Source organism: Miniopterus natalensis, chromosome 12, assembly GCF_054644295.1.
Source record: "Miniopterus natalensis isolate mMinNat1 chromosome 12, mMinNat1.hap1, whole genome shotgun sequence".
Classification (NCBI taxonomy): Eukaryota; Metazoa; Chordata; class Mammalia; order Chiroptera; family Miniopteridae; genus Miniopterus; species Miniopterus natalensis.
Window position 1 is genome coordinate 22,949,726 of NC_142092.1, and position 22,732 is coordinate 22,972,457.

At 40.1% G+C, this 22,732-nt stretch overlaps 1 protein-coding gene across 1 annotated transcript in view; it reads left to right on the forward strand.

Moving 5' to 3' along the window:
- Positions 1–853: 853 nt before the first annotated feature.
- FREM1 (FRAS1 related extracellular matrix 1) overlaps positions 854–22,732 on the forward strand; it is a 114,229-nt gene continuing 92,350 nt past the window's right edge. The window contains exons 1-7 of the mRNA XM_087822653.1: positions 854–1,383; positions 3,525–4,014; positions 8,609–8,703; positions 10,478–10,779; positions 12,134–12,330; positions 18,401–18,724; positions 21,114–21,222. Of these exons, the coding sequence (XP_087678779.1) occupies positions 3,781–4,014; positions 8,609–8,703; positions 10,478–10,779; positions 12,134–12,330; positions 18,401–18,724; positions 21,114–21,222 (1,261 nt within the window). The 5' untranslated portion in view covers positions 854–1,383; positions 3,525–3,780. The remainder of the gene's footprint in view (positions 1,384–3,524; positions 4,015–8,608; positions 8,704–10,477; positions 10,780–12,133; positions 12,331–18,400; positions 18,725–21,113; positions 21,223–22,732) is intronic.

Genomic DNA, 22,732 nt, shown 5'->3' on the forward strand with positions numbered 1-22,732 from the left:
AACCTAAAGTAACAGTGGGTTAAAGCAGGAGACAGGCTTACATCCTCTGGTGTAAAATTCTGGAAGAATGGGCTGGTATGGTGACTCTGCTTTGCACACATCCCAGAGACCCAGGTTCCTTGTAGCTCACAGCTCTGCAGCCAATGGTGGCCCTGTTTCTCAGGTACAAGGCAGCATCCTCTATCTGTGCAGTAGGACTGCGGGAATCATAAAGACAAACCCATGAATGTAAAGGTAGAAATCCTCACCTTCATGGCTGGTTAGGCATGGCCACCCTGCAAATGTGACATTTGCTGGAGAACTTGAAAGTGGTGAGGTGGAAAGGAGGACATCTGGGGGAAGAATGCTGTGCCACAGGGAACAGCAAGTAGGAAAGCTCGGGAGGGAGGCAAGAAGGGAAAGGTTGATCTTGATTTGTTTGAAGAAAAGCAAAGATGCCAGTGTGGCTGGAGCAGAGTGAGCAAAGGGAAGGCAGACACACAGGAGAGAGATGGGAGATGTAAGTGGGGAAAAAGAATACATGGTGCCTATGGCTCACTATGAAGGCTTCAGCTTTTACTCTAAGATGAGAAGCCATTGGAGGTTTGGGCAGAGAAGTGATTATATAATTAACATTTAATAGGAACCTCAACTGCCATGCTGGGAAATGCCTAAAGAGGAGGCAAGAGGAGAAGCAGGGAAAGAAAATATGATGCTATTACAGTCATCCAGCAGGGTTGGTTGGTGGTGGCTTGGACCAGGCTGCTAACAGAAGTAGGTAGAAGTAATTGGATTCGGGATATGTTTTAAAGGAGGAGATCATTCAGGTTATATTGCTGTGTAAGTGCATTACTACAAATGCAGTGGCTTAGGACAACACAAGTTTATTATCTCCGAGTTTTCACAGGTTAGGAGTCCAGTTGTGGCTTTCCTGGGGTTATCTGCTTCAGGTCGTCATCCGGCTGCAATCACAGTGTTGACCGGGCTCCATTCCTATCTGGAGGCTTGATTTAGGAAGAATGTTCTCCCAAGCTCGTTCGTTTTGGTTGTTGGCAGAAATCATTTCTTTGTGACAGAACTTACGGGGGCTTGCTTCTAGTTCAGCAGGAGAGCCGGGCTGCGGTCCGCAGGGAGAGTGGAGTGTGATGTAATGCAATCATGGGAATGGCATCCCATCACCTTTGCCTCATTCTGCTGTTTGGAAAGGTCGTACGTTCTGCTGCCACTGAAGGAGAGAGGAATTCTGGATACTAGGAGGCTGGAATTATTGGAGGTTACCATAAGGCCTGTCCATCACAGTGAACAAACAGGATTTTTTTGGTCTGTTTGGATGCAGAGTGTGAGACAAACTGGAGAACAACCGAAAAGCTGAAGTTGCCATTAATGGAGAAAGGGAAGGCGAAGGTAGGCAAGACGCAGAGCTCAAATTTGGCTACATAAAGTATGAGTTGCCTGTTACACACCCACACAAAGATGCCAAATAGATAGTTGCATGTACAAATCCGGAGTTAAGAGAGGAGCTCAGAGATATAAATTTGGGATTCATTAGCATATAAATGGTGCTTGAAGCCAAGGAATGAGATCACTAGGGAGTGAGAATAGACAAAAAACAGGTCCAAGGACTGGACTATAGGCTCCTCAACATTAAAAAGTCAGGGAGTTACCCAGCTGGTGTAGCTCAGCGGTTGAGGGTAGACCTATGATCCAGGAGATTACAGGTCCATTCCCAGTCAGGGCACATGCCCTGGTTACGGCTCGATCCCCGGTAGGGGGCGTGCAGGAGGCAGCTGATCAGTGACTCTCTCATCATTGATGTTTCCCTCTCTCTCCCTCCCTCTCACTTCCTCTCTCTGAAATCAATAAAGACATATATTTTTGTAAAAGTCGGGGAGTCCAGGAAGAAGCAGTGAAGAAGTGAGATAAGAATGAGATAAGAGGAATACACAGGATTGTAGAGTCCTTGAATCCTTTACATATTGACTTAATTTGTCTAAATCTCAGAATGCAAACTTTTTCCTTATGTCTTAATTTTGGGAGACACCCATCTACCCTGCTTCCTTTCTTCTCTCTGAATGTACTGCTCTTTTGAGTGGTCTGAGATCCCAGATATGAATGGAAACAAGACTTGATTTTGTTGTGAAAGTTCAACACCCAAATTTACATTCTTGCCCAAATATGCCAACCTAATTAGGCCTGAGTGTGGGCAATGTGGTCAGTGGGATTATATGAACTGTTTTATTTTGAGGCTGACACCATAAAAAACCGGCTGCTCTCTAAAGAGTACACCCCCTCAGGTGTCAAGTGACACATGTCATGCACTACCTCAAAAGTTAAAGGGCTCAAACAGTGACAAGAGAATGAGTCTTTCTTTAATGTGGAATGAGCCTTTCTCTAATGTGTATTAGATGTGGATAATAGAGGCATTTTTTTTTTGGTCTACACCCTTCTGTCAAAATTTATTTTAGTATCCATCGATTATGTACAAAAATGTATTGTGATCATTAAAATGTAAAGCTTTTCTATGGGCATAATAAACTAGCATGGGCTCACCTAATCATACCCCGAATTTCAGGATGTATTTTAATACATGTTATTTTTGATAAAATCATTTCTGTTCTCATAGAACACAGAGAAATAATCTTGAAATTCTAAGTGGTTAAATTAGAAACAAGAAGACTCCATTTGGGGTCCTAATATATGGTGACGGGAGAAGATTTGACTTTGAGTGGTGGGCACACAGTGCAATATACAGACTTTGTAACATAGAAACCCCCACCTGAAACCATATGATAATATAAAGCAATGTTACCCCCCAACATTTAATAAAATGGCAAAAAAAGAAGACTCCATTTGGGCAAATTCAGTACATTAGAATACAATTAGCATTGGAGGGAATGTAAATACCCAGGCACATACACTGTTATTAGCTGTGCATATTGAAGCTATGTTACTTGATTCGTAGGCCCTTTTACACATGAACAAAAAACGTAAATGTTCACTTGATAAAAAAATATGTTTTCTGCAAATACCACAAGTGTTTTTTAAGGTGTTGTCATTGCCCAGCAAAGTCAGAATTGTGACTTTGTGACAAATTATGAAGCCCATTTCTTATTCGGGAGGCACTGATTTAGACTTAATCATATTTTCAAACAGTGTTCAAATAATTCTATCAGCTCTCTTCCACAAGTTAGGTTACAGTCCTCATTTAACAGATGAGGGAGCAGAGGCAGAGTTCAACATCTCTCTCTAAACACAGGGGACCACACGCTGCACTTGAGCAGCTGCTGGCTGGCTCCTGTTGGACCACACAGCTGACATCTCAATGGGGCCTGTTTAGTCCGGAAGCAGGAGTTACAAGCAGTGTAATGAAATGGCTGCATTGCCTTTCGGATGGGCCTGGAGGTCAAGTTAGTTTATTTGTTTTTAATTTAACTAAAATTATAGGCTGGCTGAAAGATTCCATTGTTGGTAGGGATCTTTTGAATAGCCACACAAGCCTTTTGGTCTCTCTCTTACTTTCCTCCAACCCCTACTCCCATTTGCAGGATTAGAAAAGCACATTAATCTTGCCAGCGTTGTCAGGAGTGATCAGCGAGTTTTATTAAAAGCCTTGGGATTGCCTGAAAGGCCTCCTTGTCTGAGTTTGCAATGAAAGAGACATGTTAAGATCTTGGGGCACATTGTCGGGACCCCTTGCCCTGCCCCTTGGACTATGAGCTGACATCCCTGGAAGAAGCACAGAAGCCGTCCTTTGTTGAAGGGATTTTGCCAGTGGACGGAAACAAGCTGGCCCCTGTCGGCATGAGCTCTCTCAGTTGGGATGGGCTGAGAGCCCTGCTGCTGCTGCTCCTCCTGGGCTGGGCCAGCCCCACCTTCATCAGTGTGAACCGTGGGGTCAGGGTGATGAAGGGCAGCTCTGCCTTCCTGTCAGAGGATGACCTGAAGTTTGCCATCCCCAAAGAGAAGGACACTTGCAAAGTGGAAGTTGTGATGAATGAGCCAATAACCCAGAGGGTTGGGAAACTCACTCCGCAGGTAGGTCATGTCCCAGATTTTCTATTCAGTAGTGTGTATGAATGTGAGAGAGAGAGTGTGTGTGTGTGTGTGTGTGTGTGTGTGTGTGTTGGCGGGGTGCGGGGTGGAGGTGGTGGGAGAGAACACAAAACAAAGACAGCCTTCCAAGGATTAGAATAGGCCATCTCTGGTGTGGTGAGATATGGTCAGTCTTTATGGGTTATCCCCTCCTCAAATGATCTCACCCATTGCTAGTCAGGTGCCTTTGGATAACATATCAGGATTTTGAGACATTTTTAGGACACACCTGTCACTGCAGAATAGCAAAAGTAAAACAGGAAGACATTTTCATCTAGTAACATCACTTGAATATTCCCTTGAGTATGGGAATAGACTTGGAAAAGAAATGTGGAGATATTTCTTTTTAATTATCCACTGTTCTTCAAAAATGTCTGCATAAATTTTTTTCCTTTAATCAAAACCTAGGAGATCTTGTCATTTAAGAGTATTTTATGCTCAATCCTTTTGTAGGGTGAAGAATTGCCTTCTAATTCACTGTTTTTTAAAAAAAAATCTGTATTGTCACATATTTGCTTAAAATAGGAGTTTATTTCTATACACAATAGATATATTGCTTCTGATTTTATTACTTGTTTCTACTGAGGCTTAATTTTCCTCCCAATGCAAACAATTCTGAGAATATTCAACACTGGATGCTGCTTCTGGAAAAATACATCATTTCCATTTTCTGAACTGAGAACATTAATTTTCTTCTCCATTTGACTAAAGAAACACATTCCTTACATGAAGTTATTCAAAAGTGGTGCTAGATGTTGTAGAGACTTAGACAGATGCTTCCTCAAATGGACATCTCTAGTCATCCTACTTACGACATTTAAAGTTATGGTCCAATTCTGAAGTACATCAGAATTCTGTGGAGGGCTTATTGGAAGTATTTCTGATGTGATAGTAACCAAATATTTCCCTCTAGTTTCCCATGAGATTTGCTTTTGTCAGTCAGAGAGCTTCAGATGGGCATCTAAAAAATGCTAGTAGATAATAATGGCCCCAGGTCCCTAAGTGTTTGGTAATTGCACTATCTCCTCACTTTTTGTCAATACAACTTACACTCTGAAAATGTATTTGATTGGCACCTACCACTCAAGGAGAAAGGAGAGACCAGAATGAGCAGGTGACATGAATAAGCTCAGTTGCAAGCAACAGAGACTCAACCCTTGGAGTTTTGGGGAGCAGCAAGATAGGATACTAATCCTCAGGGACTGTGGTCCCTGTAGGGATATATGTAGATGCTTTATAAAGACTGATGAACTGACAATTTGGTACCTCTTCCAATCAATATATTTTTTAAATGTCCAACATTTATTTAGAAGTGAGGCTGAATATTTTGTGGGGCAAGAGAAGAAAAATTCCTTCTGGTAGCATGCTGGGGCACCCTATGGTACAGTTGTGTTTAGCTCTGGCCCCAAGCATGCCCCACTGAACAAAGCAAAAGCCCTGTATTCACCAGATTCTCCCTTCTTTGAAAGCAGTTTGGGGAAAATGAACTGTTACTTGAGCCAGCCTATGAGGGGCATGTCTTCCCGTCCCAAAGAGCCTATGACTTCTGAACATATATAGCACCTTTTCTGAGAGTAATGAGATTGTCTCTATTATATCTTTTCTATGATGTTTCAGTGGTCCTCACCATTTGGCTGGCTCTGGGGCACTGGAGAACAAAACGGGATCTAAGTGACTAAAACTAGGCTAAAAAGCTATTTGGTCACAAGGATGAAGGGTTGTAATAGATCTCCCAGTTATCTTCATTTCAGACATTCTCTGGTTTTAAGACAAAATTCATATAGAAACACGATATGGATCAGAAACAACAACATGCCTGGCTGATTTAAGAAAGTCTGGACTGCTAGGGAAAGGAGCAGGACTCAGACTGTCCCCAGATGGTCCCCTAGTATGCTGCTGCTCATTAAAAACACACACACAAAACAAACAAATTTAAAAATGTAAAAAACCAAGTCCTGAATGTTCAGTGTATGTATTTCCAGAGGTAAACCTGACATCTCAAAATGCATTTATATCATACAAAGTAGATGTGTGATTTACACCTAAAATTTATTCTCTGGGAAAGGAATCCATTAAAATGTGAAAAATTTTTCACCTTTTTTTGTTCAAATGTTAGAACTTTGTACCATAAGGAAATCTATATATCCAGAAAACGTTTCTCAAACTGACAGGTGATCTTCCCGTTTTTTATTATGATAATTTCAACAAAAAAACAAGATTGCCAAGTAAATACTGCTTTTTTTGAACAGTGTGCTTGTTTTAATCCAGGCTGATTTAGCTCTCTCCAGCAATTTATTTCTTATGAAGTTTTTGAAATGAAGCATAGCCACGTACACACACGCACACACATGCACACACACACACAGCTTACACATTACTCTGTAATAGATCTTACTAGAATGTTGAAAGCAAGGCTTATGTGAACTCATTTCTTGCAAGATGACTGTATTAACAACACCCTGCTGTGTAATGAACAGTTTTATTTGATCTGCTCAGAAAATGTTTTGTTTAACATCTGTTCAATTAGTGTTTTCATTTCGTGACTGAAGTTTGTCTTAGGACGAACACGTTCATTTTCCTATTGGATATTTGGGAAGGGATTTCGATCCGCGCACACCAGTACCTTCTGTTTAGACGACCCTCCTGAAATAGTCAATTACATAAGGCCGATGGCAATGCGTTTTCCTCATGTTTTAGGGCAAGACTTCCTCACACCCAACACTTCTCACACCTGCCCCAAAGCAAGAAATTTCCTGGGTGGAAAAGCACCCCACTTTAGCCCTGAACTTGCTCTTTTGAATAAGAAATACAGCAGTAAGAAAACATCTCTAGTTTGAACCAGTTCACTGTCATTAGAGTGAGTATTGAGTTAGGAATGTGTGACAATTTAATTATAAATTGTAATTGAAAAGCAGTTGGAGTGGAAAAAAACAAAGCTAGACAGTAATTAGAAAAAGATTTAGCTCTTTTTTGTTTTACTTAGTAAATTTATGGACAATTATGGTTGTTGCCTTTTATAAAAGGAAAACATATTATGAAACATAAAACAGATGTTTCTTTTAACAAAACAGATTGTCTGTTTATTACCATGACTATTTGTCAATGATATGGGAAAGGTCTTTCCTTTATTTCCTTCCCTGTAGTAAATTAAAACAGGGAACCAATGATGTCGGTGGGAAAAGATCATTTGTATTAGTGGTAAAGTCTTCTCAGAGAGGACTATGTTGTCTGTAAATGTTTGAAGCTGTAATGAGGTACAGGCTAAACACCATGAACCCAGCAGTGACAATGTGTGAATACTTCAGAGGAACAGTAAGTCCTCACTTCACATCATTGGTAAGTTCTGCGACTTTAAGCTGAACGATGTATAACAAAACCAATTTTACCATAGGCTAAATGATATAAAAAGAGTTAAGGTCCTATTGCACCTATCTCATCAGTGTTATAACAAAGTGACATTGAAAGAAACATTATTTGAGGACCTGCTGTATTTCTTAGAACTCGACAAAATCAGAAGGGGCAGAATGAGGATCATGGTATAGGTGGAAGAGAAAATATATCTTTTAAAAACTAGGGTTCTCGCCCGGCCTGGCGTGGCTCAGCAGTTGAGCGTCAACCTGGGATCCAGGCGATCGGGGTTCGATTCCCAGTCAGGGCACATGCCCGGGTTGCGGGCTCGATCAATGACTCATCATTGATGCTTCTATCTCTCTCTCCCTCTCCTTTCCTCTCTCTGAAATCAATAAAGATATATTTAAAAAAACAACAGCAAAAAACTAGGGTTCCCGAAATATAATAGCTAGCAATTTTCTTAATAGTTCTGAGTGAGGCAATCCAGTTAATTATACTTTTACTTGAATAGAGGTAATTGCCTTTAGATTGCTATTTGTCTTATCAACCATTTCTATTATTACATGAATTATAAAAGCAGTCTCTCAAACATATGAGAAACAGTTGTGGGTCAGGTTTGTCTCTGATGAACCACAATAGTGTCCATAGTTAGTGCCTTCATTTTTGAATATAAAAATGCTATTTGGAAAAGAAATAAATAAAAGGTGAAGAAAAAAACATATAGAACTCATACAGTGTATTCACAGGTTGTGTAATGCATGCCTTTTAGTGCATATACACAGGTATATACTCTCTTACTCAATGGCCATGAACTCCTGAAGAGTATGGGTAAATAACATTTTGATCAATGGAACCATATTTCAAATGCACAATAGACTGTAAAAAGATAATTGTTTAGAGAGAAAATCACTCCTTAATTTATCTACGTGATGTGATTTTCATAATTTAGATATTCTCAGTACAAGACACAACTGTATAAGTAGGATGGTGAGTGGGCATGGGGGTTGGTATAAGTGGTGGTGGTTAAAACACACTCACACACACATGCACACGCACACACACAGAGAACAAAACAAAACAGGATGTTAACAGACCATCACTCTCCAAGCACTACTGCACTGCTGGAAAAATTGAACCTTGTACCAATTTTCTCACAGATCTTTATCCATTTCTTCATGTGAACTAGGTCTTTGATTGCCATTTTCTTCCCAATGAAGTAAAGTATATTCACAACGGTTGCCCAATTCTTGATGAAGACACCGTGAAGCTTAGACTTTATAGGTAAGCAGCACAGGAGCATTGCTCATTCTTTGCCAGATAATTATTCTGTGTACTTCTCTTTCTGTGGATAGGTATTACCATGGGGGAGTTACTAGATTCCAAACAAGGAAGTAATCAGTAGAAACTGGAGGCCTGAATGGGTGAGGCGAGAATTGTAGCCAATGCTCAGTTATCTTTATTTGTATCGTCTTCTTTGGGGCTTTTCTGTGGCAAATGATTAGCCCTATCCTGTTTCCTGTAGAGTTCTTGTACAGGTATCTCTGGAGCCAACCTTCCCCTTATAATGGGAAATGAAAATTATAAACTATAAATTCTTAATGAGAATTAGGAGGAAAATATGTTCCAAAATTCAGTAAAGTTCATTTTGATGAGCATCTGCTTATTTCTAAGAAGTGCAGAATCATTTATTTTTAAATGTATTAGATAATTAAAACCTTTTAAAAATTAATTATAAAGTGAAACAGAGTGACCATGTGACCCAGCAGTTCCACTGCTAGGTATATATACACAAGAGAAATAAAAATCTATGTTTATGCAAAAATTGGTACACAAATATTCATTGAACTATTATTCATAATAGCCAAAAAATTGAAACAATCAAACTGATGAATGTATAAACAAAATGTGGTATATCCATACAATGGAATATTATTTGGCCATAAAAAGGAATGAAGTACTTGATATATCCTATAACATGGATAAACCTTGAAACCTTCATGCTAAATGAAAGATGCCAGGCACAAAAGGTCACATGTTGTATGATTTCATTTATATCAGATGCCCAGATAAGGCAAATCCATTAAGACAGAAAGTAGATTAGTGGTTGCCAGGGGCTACGGGAGGGAAAATAGGAATTGATTGCTAATGGGTATGGATTTCTTTTTGGGATGATGAAAATGTTCTGGAATTAGAAAGTCATGAGGGTTGTACAACCTTGTGAATACTAGAAACCACCGGGTTGTGCTTTAAAAAGGTGAACTTTATGGTATATTAATTATATCTTAGTAAAAAGTTAATTTAAAAATTAAGCTCATAGTTTTGTTATTGCTTACTTCATATAAACAACTGAGAATTCAGTATGGGTGGAGTAGACCTTTATATAGTTTTTTACTTGTTTTTGTTGCTCTTATGAATATTTGGCTAAAATAACTCAATGTGAATTTCCCTTAAGCACTAGACTAATAAAAAAGAGTTTTATAGAAGACATTGGAACAGTGACTCATTCTATAAACACTTACAATTACTTACTATAGGTCAGGCCTGTCCTGGGCATAGGAAACACAAAGATGAGGATATATGGACTCTTGGTGCTCATAATCTGACACAAAAAACAGGTCGATAATTGTTATGCAGAGCGACAAGTGCTGACAGAGAGACATGAGCAAAATGCTGTGTTCAGAAAACAAAATGGCACTCAAGGATTCCTTAGGAAGCTATACAATCTGCATACAGGGCTGTTTGATCTTTCTGAGACTTTAAAGTTAAAAAAAATTAACTTCATAGGGACATAAAGTACAGCATAGGGAATATAGTCAATAATATTGTAATAACTATGGATGGTGTCAGATGGGTAATAGCTTTATTGAGTTAGTCAATTAATAAGTTATATAAATGTCTAATCACTATGTTGTAGACCTGAAACTAATATAATATTGTATGGGAGCTGTAATTGAAGCATACAAAATTATTTTAAAAATAAAGGGGGATATTGGGGATGAAAAAAAAGAGTACCTGAGCACCAGTAAATTTTGCCTTTGCTCTGTTCTCCCCACAGATTTACCGAGACAGACACCTTCACGGAAACCTTTATCCTGCGGGTCTATCTCCTAGATCCAGACTGTAACATTATCCGTATGAGTAACAATGTACTGGAGGTGTCTGAATTCTACGGCCTGTCCCGAGCCATTGATAAGAACCTGCTCCGATTTGATTATGATAGAACAGCTACCCTGGAGTGCACAGTCAGGCTGGACCCTGTGGGAACTCGGCTGCCAGCCCACGGCCAGGTGGTGGTGGTGGAGCCTCGGCCAGAAGAACCTCGTGGAGATCAGCCACACAGTTTTTTCCCTAAGTCTCGTATGAAATGTTTTAATAATTATCTAGCTGTTACCAAAACTGACAAAAGTATCTGTAAATGGTCATCCTCCACTATGACAGAGTTTTTGCTTAGTATAATTTGTAGCTGGTTGAAAAATGGAGGTTAGTGGTTAAGAGTGTGGACTTTGGAATCACACAGATCTGAGATTGAAAACTGCCTCTGCTACTTATTTCCTGCATGATTTTAAGCACGTTACTTAACCGGTACAAGCCTCTGTGAAGTGGGCAAAGATGACAGCTGCTGCATAGGGTTGTGTCAGGATGGAGTCAGTGAGCACAAAGTGCTTCACGCAGTCTGGCTCATAGTAAGTGCTCAAGAATTGTCAGCTGTTATGATTAATAGCAGCAACGGCAGTGGTAGTAAGAGTAGTTGGTGTGTTCATTAAGTATTAGTAGACTATGAGCAGGTTTGAGTAGAGCTGGTAGGCAGCAGCCATGGTTTAAATCCGGAAGAGTTAATAGATAATTTTCTTTCTGTTATTAATTTAATCAATATGTTTTGGGCAACTCCTATATGGTAAATAGTGTTCTAGGCATTATGGGAAGACCAAGAAATAGAAGGGATAATCACAATCACAGTAATAGCTTGAATCTGGACAGCAGTTTACAGCTAAAGACATACCTACACATGTCATCTCATTCAGTCAAGAAGTAGAATATCCATTTTGTACTTCAGGGAAATGTATAGAAGGCCACTCGAAAAAGAAGTGGCCTCTGTGTATGTATCATATGCCCAACAAGGGCAAAAAATGCATTTGGGCAGAGACATGAGGACTATTGGAGAGATGATTATGGTTTTCAGTAGAAGAGAGCAGGTTGATTGAGTTGGTCAAAGAACGTTTAAGGGAAAATTTAGTAAAAAGAGTAAGTGGACATGGAGATGTACGCAGGATTCCAGTGTGTGACAAGCACAATGGGGAGAGAATTTCAGTGTGTAGATCAGCCTAGTAGAGAGAGATTGCATGATGGATCCCTGGAGGAGGGTGCTGTAAAGGGAGACTGTGGCTGGACTGTGGAAGGGTTACAGTGAGCCACTGGCCTATTTTTCAGAGATGTTCAAGCACCAGAAAGTGCATTTCATTATTATTTTCCCCCAGTGTAACTTTTACTGGGCAAGGATCTCATGAGACAACTGGTCACCTGCTCTTTTTAGTAAAGGAAATTATAGACTTTTAGAATAATGATAACAGACTCAGTGAATGGTTGGAGGGCACACATGAATATTCTTGGGGTGTTGAGAGAGAATAAGTACCCACAGGAGAGAGGATTGGCTTTTAAATTTTATAATCGTTATGTTCAAGTGACTATTTTAATTCAATGCTGTACATTCTAGAACTGGGAACAGAACTCAAGTGTCCAGGTGGAAACTGTACCCTGGGACTGAAGAAAATAGGAAGTCTCAAAGTGAGCTGTGAGGAGTTCCTGCTGATGGGGCTTCGATATCAACATAAGGATCCTCCTTCTCCCGACATTGATTATATCTCCATCCGACTGGACCTCACAGATAGCAGGAGTAAGATCGTATACAAGGTAGAGTTTGGGGTGTTGTGTCTGTGTCCCCAGTTGATTCACAGAAAGAGAGCCAGTTCCGCGGGAGTGTTTATGTTGGTTCCCATGTCATGGAGAGTTCCTGGGCCTTGTGCATGGAACTGCCCAGTGACTCATTAGAACTGAAGGCTTGTTTATTCTGCCAGTAAGTGCTTAGAATAGTAGCTTTTGGGTGTAATGTTAGTGTAAATAGCTGAGGTGATGGTGTGCCAGTTAAACAGCTTGGCTGTCTTCTATCTCTGGACTGGGGCCAGTTACATGCTACCTTTCCCTTCCATATTCTTCAGCTTGTTATTTGACCTTTTGTAACCTCTTCTCTTTGATGCCTCATTTCCCCCTTCTTTATTAGAACCACTTTTCACTTGTTAGAAGAAATTGGGGTCCATATGCCCACTCTGTGAGGCCATGGGAAACTGGGAGGGAGGGGACCTCATTCTCACTTTTACGACTGCAGCAGATTGTACCCTTTTCACTCTTTCAGTCTTTGAGACGGAGGACTGGATCATCAGGGGGACAGGTCTCCAAAGGCCTCCTCCATCTTCCAATTTCTTTTAAATTCTCCTTTTCTTCCTCTTGATCGCTTCACATTGAAATGATGACATAAAGTAGAATCAGTTTATCTGAACTATTTAACAAGCTACTCTACTGATTCATGCATCCTATAATTTATTTACTTGGGTAGCTGAGGAGACTGTATACCAGCTGAAACAGCTTGGGTTTTGTGCTGATATACAATGATCCAAGATGACATTTGTGAAAGACCTCCATCTTTCACAGTATGACTTCTCACTAGGATTTCTCCTAAGAGACCCAGATATTGAACATTATTATCCCCAAGGAATTGACAAGACATCAAATAATAAGGAATTGATAAAATAGGATCACAAAATTTTAGAATTGAGATTTGGAAAAAACTTTGAAGTAGTGTGGTTAAATTGATTAGGTAATCCTAGAAGAAATTATATGCAGTAAAATCTCAGATATCTCACTTAGCAGTATTTTCACCAATCTCCTAAGACAAGAGAAACAAAGGAAAAAAATAAATGAATGGGACTACATCAAACTAAAAAGCTCCTGCACAGCAAAAGAAACTGTCAACAAAATAAAAAGGGAACGTACTCACCAATGATATATGTGATAAGGGGTTAATCTCTAACAACATCAGGGGGCAAACAATCCAATAAAAAATGGGCAAAAGACCTGAATAGACACTTCTCCAAAGAGGACTTACAGATGGCCTATAGATATGAAAAAATGGTCAATGTCACTAGTCATGAGAGATGCAAATTAAAACCACAATGAGGTATCACCTCACACCTGCCAGAATGGCTCCATCAATAAATCAACAAACAACAAGTGCTGGTGAGGGTGTGGAGAAAAGGGAACCCTCGTGCACTGCTGGTGGGAATGCAGACTGTTGCAGCCACTATGGAAAGCAGTATGATTGTTCCTCAAAAAATTAAAAATGGAACTGCCATTTAACCCAGCAATCTCACTTAGGGAATATATAGTAAGAATCCTGAAACACCGATCAGAAATAATATATGCACCCCTGTGCTCATGGCAGCGTTATTCACAATAGCTAAGATCTGGTAATAGCCCAAGTGCCCAACAGTAGATGAGTGAATAAAAAAACTGTGGGACATTTATACAATGAAGTACTATGCAGCTGTAAAAAAGAAGACTCTCTTACCCTTTGGCACACCAAGGATAGACAAGGAGAGTATCATGCTAAGTGAAATAAGCCAGTCAGAGAAAAACAAATATTACATGACCTCACTATATATGGAATCTAATGAACAAAATAAACTGATGAACAAAATAGGTCCAGAGGCATGGATGCATGGAACACATGGACAGATCTCAGAGGGGAGGGAGGTGGGGGGAAAGAGAAGAGATTAACAGAAGGACATATATACATATATGTATAACCTGCGGACACAGACAACAGTGTGGTGAAGGTCTGCGGTGGAGCAGAGGCTGGGTGGAGGGGGACAAGAGGGGGGAAAGGGGGGACATTTGTAATATTGTCAGCAATAAAAAAATTGATTAGGTAAGGTACTTGGAAAGCTTTCAAAGTATAGATTTGAGTCTAACATTTAATAGTTAAGATCATGACGCTGGGCTCATATTGTCTCAGTTTAATGTCTGTTTAACTAGCTGTGTGACTCTGAACTTTATGCCTTATTTTTTTATTCTTAAAATGGGAATAATAGTACCTACTTCTTAGAGTAGTTGAGAGAATTGAATGATATAATTCTTATAAAGTACTTGGCACAAAGCCTGGCACATAGTAAGCACTACACATATTTTGTTAGTTAAAAAGCTGCCCAGTAAAAAAACTGATCATCAACCAGGTTTGAAATAACTGGGTTAGCCCACGTTATTTTATATTAGGGCGGGAGAAATTGCATACCTTGCCTATACATGGCTGTTTTATGTCTGAGGCAAAACTAAACCCGAGGTCTCCTAACTACTCGTAGATGTCTTCTGTTTGTTTTGATGTGAAATTCCTTTTACTTTTAATGCTTTCTTAGCTCCATTAAAAAAAAAAATAGATCCTTTTTTTTTTCTCCATGATTGATTTTCCTTCTTTTCTTTCTATACCGAGTTAGGGCTTTGTTTATATTTTCAGGTCAGTGTTTTTGGGAGTTGACCCCTTTAAGTCACCTTCTTTGTTTATTTAGAATTAACCTATTTCATAGTCAATTTGGCATGTCATAAAACAGATTCTCTTATGAATATAAAAGTAATATGCTCAGTGCAAAGAATATTTTTAAAAAACACAGAAAGCAATAAGAAGAATTAAAACTACCAGTATTTCTACCATTTTAAGACACCCCCCCCTCACATACACATACACATAGTGGGGAGACATGTACACCAAAGTTAGTTTTGTTTTATGGAATTGAATTTATGCTATATTTAAAATTTTGTATTTTTTATTATTTTTATGCTTGTACAAGTCTATCCCCATCAAGTGACTAAATGACTTGACCCATATTTTTTTCTAAAATTTTAAAGGTTTTCTTGTTTATATTTGCCTTTTTAATCCACCTGCAACAAATTGTATTATATTTTGAAACACAGGAATAGTTTTTTCCAAGTAGCCAAAAATTTCAACACTCTTTGTTGAACAATTAAGCCATTTTCCTTGATTTCCAATGATTCTTCTATTGCACAGAAAGACATTATGTATACTTTTTCAAGGCTAGCTCTTTGTTCCTTCGATTTGCCTATTTATTGCTGTGTCGACACTGTATTATTCTAAATTTAATGATTGGTTTGTAATAAATACACTTTAATATTTTACAATCAAGTTCTGCCTTAACACTTCTTTACAAAACTTTCGTATTCATGCTCACCTATTCTTAGTTCCAGATAAATAAGCAAGTAATTTATGCTAGTTTAAAAATAAACCCCTAAGTATTTTTATCAGGATTCAATTAAAACTACGAATTATTTTGGGAACAATTGGAACATTAGGACATTTACTATATTGAGTCTTCTCATCCAGAAGTGAGGAGTCTTACTTCGTTATGTTTCTTTAATTTTGCAGTTTTCATCACGTAAGCCGAGCACACTTGTTAAGTCCAGTCCTGGGCAATTTGTTCCTGTAAAATTATTGTGGGAAAATAGACTCTTTTCCCTCTATTATATCTTCTCATTGGTTACAGATGATAAATAGGAGAGCTATTTTTTGGTATAATTTTCTTCTCTCTGGCTTCTTTCTTGAGTTCAATTATTCTAAGAAACATTTCAATTCTTTGGGCTTTTACAGACCATAATTATATCTTTCACTAATCATGATGATTTTATCTTTCCTTTTTCAGTAATTATTCCTGCTATTTCTGGTCTCTTCTCCACTGGGTTTGCCAGGATAATATTAAATATAATGATGCTAATAAGAAGCCTTGTCTTGTATAAATTATCATATCAGCTGCCCACGCTGTTTTTTTAATGCTTCTTGCCTTGGATTTATCTTTCTTTGAAACTGACATGGTCACTTTTGCTTTTTTTTCTTACATGATAACTTTGGATCATCGTTTTTTGTTGTTTTTTAAAATATATCTTTATTGATTTCAGAGAGAGGAAAGGAACGGGAGAGAGAGATAGAAACATCAATGATGAGAGTCATTGATCGGCTGCCTCCTGCATGCCCCCGACTGGGGGTGGAGCCCGCAACCCAGGCATGTGCCCTGACCGGGAATCGAACCCTGATCGCCTGGATTCTAGGTCAACGCTCAACTGCTGAGCCACACTGGGCCAGGCTGCACTTTTCTTTAGAAGAGAGAAGTTTCTGCACTTCCAGGCTGTGGGGCTGGTGGTTTGGGGGAGTGTTGGAGAGAGAAGTCTTTTATAGGATCAAGCACTATGCAATATGATTTCATGCTCTCTGAGTCTGGCAGATGTTTCCAGCTGCTCCTTTTTATCTGGGGCAATTTCATGTTTCCTCAAAAGACACCCCATTGTGGAGGCCTCTTACCTGTAGATCTCTCGTCTCAGGAGGATGCATTTCTGACCTGAGTGGTCACTTGTAATTTTTCCTACAGCTCCAAGGGTATGACTTACACTTCCAGCTTCTTGCTGCTGGGGTTCTTTGGCCTTTCAAGGATGCACCCTAAAAGTCAGGGTCCAGGATGACCCCAGACCAACTCTCTATCCCACTGGGCTTATATCTGGGAGCATTCATGTATTCTTTGCCACCACACACAAGGACTATTGGCTGATCCAGCACAGCTACCAATATCCTCCTGCCTCTGGCCACTTAGCTCCTCAGGTGTGAGCCCAGCTTCAGCCCTGTATGTGCTCCACCTGTAAAACACATTTGAAGGCTGGTCTCAAGAAAACTTCTCTTCTGATACCTGAGACAAGGGATGTAGCATTGCTATACCCTTCCTCTTTGTGTAGCATTGGTTGTCAAGGGAGTGACTCAGCACAACACAGAGCTCCCCTTTCTAACAAACTCTCTGTCTCCTACCTCTCTCAACCCTTTCATATTCTTACAGTGGGGAGAGGGACTCTGCCCATAGTATCTGTCTCACATTCACTTTGAAATCTGATATCTCTCTTATTAGAACTTCAATTGAGACAGAGCCAAGAAAAATTCCATTTTTAACATTCTGTTATATACTGAATACAAGTCATTGTCCAATGACCAGTGTTCAGCAGTATTAAACCAATGTGACTCTGATGCTCGAGCCTGGGTCCTTCAGCAATGGAAAACATCAAACCCTGTGATAACCAGCATTTCCTGCTGTGAGGATTCTTCCCACCTGTAGCACATGTTGTGCCCTAGGATCCTGTGATGCACGTCCAGGGTTTCCCTGGAGATCCCCCGCTGAGGGCCTCTTCCTCGCAGGTCTCTCATTTGAGGAGGGTGCATTGCTAGCTAGAGCAGTCTCTTGCAATTCCTGTTACCTGCTTCTCACTTGGAGATCTGGGGTTTTAACAAACTAGGAAACGTAACCACTTTTCAGTTGCATGAGTATCGAGTGATAAGAACACTTTCCTTCATTCTGCCCCTGCCTGCTTTAAAGCTACATGACAGGAAGTGGATGGGGGGGACAGGGGTGTGCGGAGGTGACTAGCGGTGTGTGCCACCTACTGCTACATGCTTTCCTTTGCTGTCTTGTGCAATCCTCAGTACTTGGGGGTCTAGTATTCCCATTTTACAGATGGAGGAAATGAGATTTGGGTATTAAATAACTTGTCTAAAGTCATACAGATCATAAGTGGTGGAGATAGAATAAAAGCCCAGTTCCTTATGATGCCAAAATGGGTGCCATTCCTCAACCCTGGCTGCGTGTTAAAATCACCAGACAGCTTTAAAAATACGTTTTCTGCTAACCTCCTCAGAACGATTGAATTAGAACCTCTGGAGAGGGAGCCTAGGCATCAGAATGTGTTAAAAGCTCCCCCATGATTCTTCCGTGCAGCCAGATACACCCTCCAGGCTGTGGAGTTATGTTAAACATCACACTATTAACCCTGTGTGTTCCATCTTTACTTACATAGTTTTCCCCTTCATATTTTCTTTCTCCTTCAAAAGTCAGAGAGCGCGTGGTTGCCCATCTACATCAGAGCTGGCTTTCCTAATCAGGCTCCCAGGGCGGCGTTCATGGCCATGTTTACCCTGGAGGTGGATCAGTTCATCCTGACCTCTTTGACTCCATCAGTTCTGGACTGTGAAGAAGATGAGACCCCCAAGCCCTTGCTGGTGTTCAACATCACTAAGGCCCCGCTCCAGGGCTTTGTGACCCACCTGTGGGATCACACCAGGCCAGTCTCCTCATTCACCTGGAAAGATCTCAGTGACTTGCAGATTGCCTACCAGCCACCAAACAGCAGCCATTCAGAGAGGAGACATTACGAGGTAAGAAGGAAGGGAGACAAAGCTGCTAGCCTCTTTGGTGTTCACAATGTTATTTAAGAAGCCACTTTCATCAGCTTTCAGGTTGGTTTGTACATTCACTGCCTCTGAAGAGAATCAATCACTGTCAATCAAGATGCAAACTCAAATGCCCAGAGAAGCCAGGCTGGTGATGCAAATAAGCAGACCTTCCTGGAAGGGACACTGTGGGGACCTGAAGAAAGAGCTGGTGCCCTGGAAGTACAGACGTGCCTAGTGTTGCTATAGTTCTTGTTGTCAAGAAAAGTTGGAAGTCTATAATTTCTTTGTAAAAATGTTTCAATTTTTAAATATAGAAAACATTTTTTAAAAGTTAAAATATATTGTGCCAGCTACAAAATATTTATTTCTAAGGTCCCCATTTGGCCCAGGACTCACCAGTTTGAGAACTCTGTTGACCCCAACAGCCTTCCTGCATTACATAGACCACTGATGTTAGAGATGAGTTTCATTTATAATTTTTTATTAATGAAATCTTTTTATTCTTTTTTGTTTGTAAAAGTGTTTTACTGGGCTCCTTAATTTTGATTAATAACACCAACTTAGGATAGATGATTCCATAGTCTCATAAGATAACTAATTTCACCATCCAACACTTTCCATCAGGAAAGTCCCCTTTCCGTTTAATCTAAATCTTTCCTTGTGGCCACTTCAGCCTTTCCCCTCTTGTTTTGCTTTCAACGGGAGGACAGAACAGCTGGTTACAGACTTGCACATAATAACCCTTCACATACTTAAAGACCTACCAGCAAGTTGAAATTTAAATGAGCAGATCGATATAGACTTGAGTTCAGGTTTATTAAGGGAAATGAGTGTCCCTGGGGTTAGCAAAGTTGTCCTCCATCTAATTTAGGCATTTGCAGCATTTAGTCTCAAGGGCAGACGGAAGACTTCAGACTGTAAGTGCTGTGTTTCGTCCTGCGCTTTGATTTTCTTCATTTCATAATAGTAAGTGGTTGCTTTTGTTTTCTTTCCTGTCCTCACCTCTCTTTCCTTTGATATTATGAAGTGATTTCTCATTAGCTGGCCCGGTTTACCTGCAGCTCACAAATAAAGCGCTTCGACTTTGCTGCCTCCCATGTGCATTTTCTGGCACGGTGTAACGGAGCCTCAACACAGAACTTGTTCAAATGTGTGATATTTTTGCTAGAAGGCAACTCAGTTATCTCAGTGGAGATTATGCATTGTTTCAGCATTGTGAGTGGGAAGCCCTGGGTCTCTGTAGAACTTTGCTCACTCAGTTACCTGGGGTGGGACCGCTGAGGGCAGAGCTGTGGCCAGAGCTCCAGAAGCCAGCTGACCCTCTCTGAGTTGTAATGCCAAGGCCAGTCTACTCTTTCAGTCAGTTTGCCTCTTTGGGAAATTTCAAACTCATTTTATTAGGTACTACATATATTTGAGAAGAAAATTCCTTAGTGACTACATAACATGCAATTTCATGCGGTTCAACCTAATATTTACATTACACCTGCAAAAGTACTTCTCCCACCTCAACATAGTCTCATTTTTAGTCTGTTACCTGGGCACCCTAGAAGCTGTTTCCTCTGTTAAGCCGTATTTGCTGATATGTTACTGACTGATGATTGCTCTTAGTCTCTCAAATGGACCACACATCCTTCCAAAGTAGGCAGTGTGCCTTCCGTTTCTGTATCCTACCTCATCCTTCTTTGTCAACACCTGGTAAAATACATACATATCACATAATAGGGCTCAAGACTTATATAGCTCCACTTAGTAGTTATGGATTTCATGAGCAAATAAAATCTGGATATTTAAAGGTATGACTAGTGGGATAGGTGCCTCTAGATTACAGCCTCCTAACAACAGCAGCAGTGATGGTTTGGACTAGAGAATTCTTCGTCATGGGGACTGGGCTATGCATGGTAGGATGTTAGTAGCATCCCTGATCTCTATCCACTAGATGCCAGTAGTGTCCCCTCCACAGGCACACGTATATGTGAGACCATAATTGTCTCCAGACATTCCAAATGTCCCCTGGGGGTACAAAACCACGCCCAGTTGAGGACTGCCTTAGACCCTATACCGTTGAGAGAAGCTTGATTGGTCTGATGCTGGGCTGACATAGTCTCCTGAGCAAATGCAGGGACATTTTTTTTTTCAGAGTATTGGCTTATTTCAGGTTAAGAATTCTTTTATGGAGAAGAAAATTTAAACATACCGATAAACTAAGGAACAAGTTCTAGAGTCTGGAAAAGTGAGATCAGGTTGTCAAAAATGAGATCAACCAGAGCAGAAACCCAAATCTGTTTAGCCTCCTTCTGTGGCACACACCCCAGAATAATGCTATTTTATATTCTCTATATATGGCTCACATGCAACTGTTTATTTACAGGTGGAGTTGGAGGTATATGACTTCTTCTTTGAAAGGAGCACGCCAATTACCGTCCACATCTCCGTCAGAACATCAGATACAAATGCCCCGCGAGTGTCCTGGAACACAGGTGCAGTGGAGGGTGCCAGGCGGCAGTGCCCTGAAGGGAACACCAGAAAGTATCTGGGTCAGGAAAGAAAGGCAGTTTTCTTCCGTTTCACACCCAAGGCAACTGAAACCCACACCACCTAGGGCATCAGATAGTTGGTTTGGTTTGGTTTCTCCTCTGGGGAGGGTAAGAAATTAAAATCCAGAATTCCTGAATCCTGAAGACAAGCTCTTCCTTCAGCAGGAGGTAAACCAGAAAGACAACTTTCACCTGAGCGAGCGAGGCGAAACAGTGACTGTGTGTGATACTGAGCTGTAGTTGGACGGAGAGAGAAAAGGTCTCCAACTCAGATTGTTCAGAGGGGTGGAAGGAAGGCATACACGGTGCCTTCTACATTGTCTCTCTCTCTCTTTTTTTAAAAAATATATCTTTATTGATTTCAGAGAGAGAAAAGGAGAGGGAGAGAGAGATAGAAACATCAGTGATGAGAGAGTCATTGATTGGCTGCTTCCTGCACGCCCCTGACTGGGGATCGAGCCCGCAGCCTGGGCTTGTGCCCTGATAGGGAATCAAACCCTGATTGCCTGGATCCTAGGTCGATGCTCAACTGCTGAGCCACGCCCCACAGGTGTTTGTTTTTTTTTTTTAACATCATCTCATTTTTAAGCTGGTTTGCATGGAAACCACAATGTATAAATAAGAGCTTAAACTGCTTTATTTGTTTTAAAAGAAGGCTTTGCTCTGCCTCTCATTTCTAACTGAACTTACAGTGTAATGTATATATTTTGTTTGGATGTAAATGTCGAATGTAAATAAATATTTTCTTTCTTTCCCACTAATCCCTTCAATAGTTTTCAAAACATATTTATAAGCAGTGGTAGTAGGTTCTATTAAGGGGATAGTATCTGTGTCTGATTTAAATCCTCAGGTGGCAGCTTAAATGAGTTGCCTCTTGTATTTGTGTGTGTGTGTTTTTGTGTGTGTGTATGTGTGTGTGCTTGCATGTGGGTATATGCACACACATATATGTGTTTGTATGTGAGTTTCAGTAGAGATGGAGAACATTGGTTGAGCAGCCTTGATTTATAATTTTGACTCTATATCTCATCTACCTCTATTAGAGGGGGAATGAAAGAAAAGAAGGAATTGGTAACCTTTAGTTTAGCCATAATCACATATTAGGTAGATTATTGCTTGAGCATAGAGACTTAATAGTCTGTATGTGTATGTGTGACCTGTGAAACCCAGGATTGTTAAAAGAGCTCCAAATCTGGTTTTGGCTACTCTGGACATTAGATTCCTTTTTAAAATAAATTTTTACTTATTGTGAACTTACATATTCATCATTGATAACTTGGAAAGTGCAATAAATAGAAGAAATAGTAAAAAAAGAATGAATAGTAATGAATGATCAAGAAAAAAATGAATGAAATAGTAATGAATGAATAAAGTCATTTGTGACTTCACCATGAAGACATAAGCCACTGTTAATATTTTGCTATATCTATTTCTAGTCTTCTTGCCTGCCCTT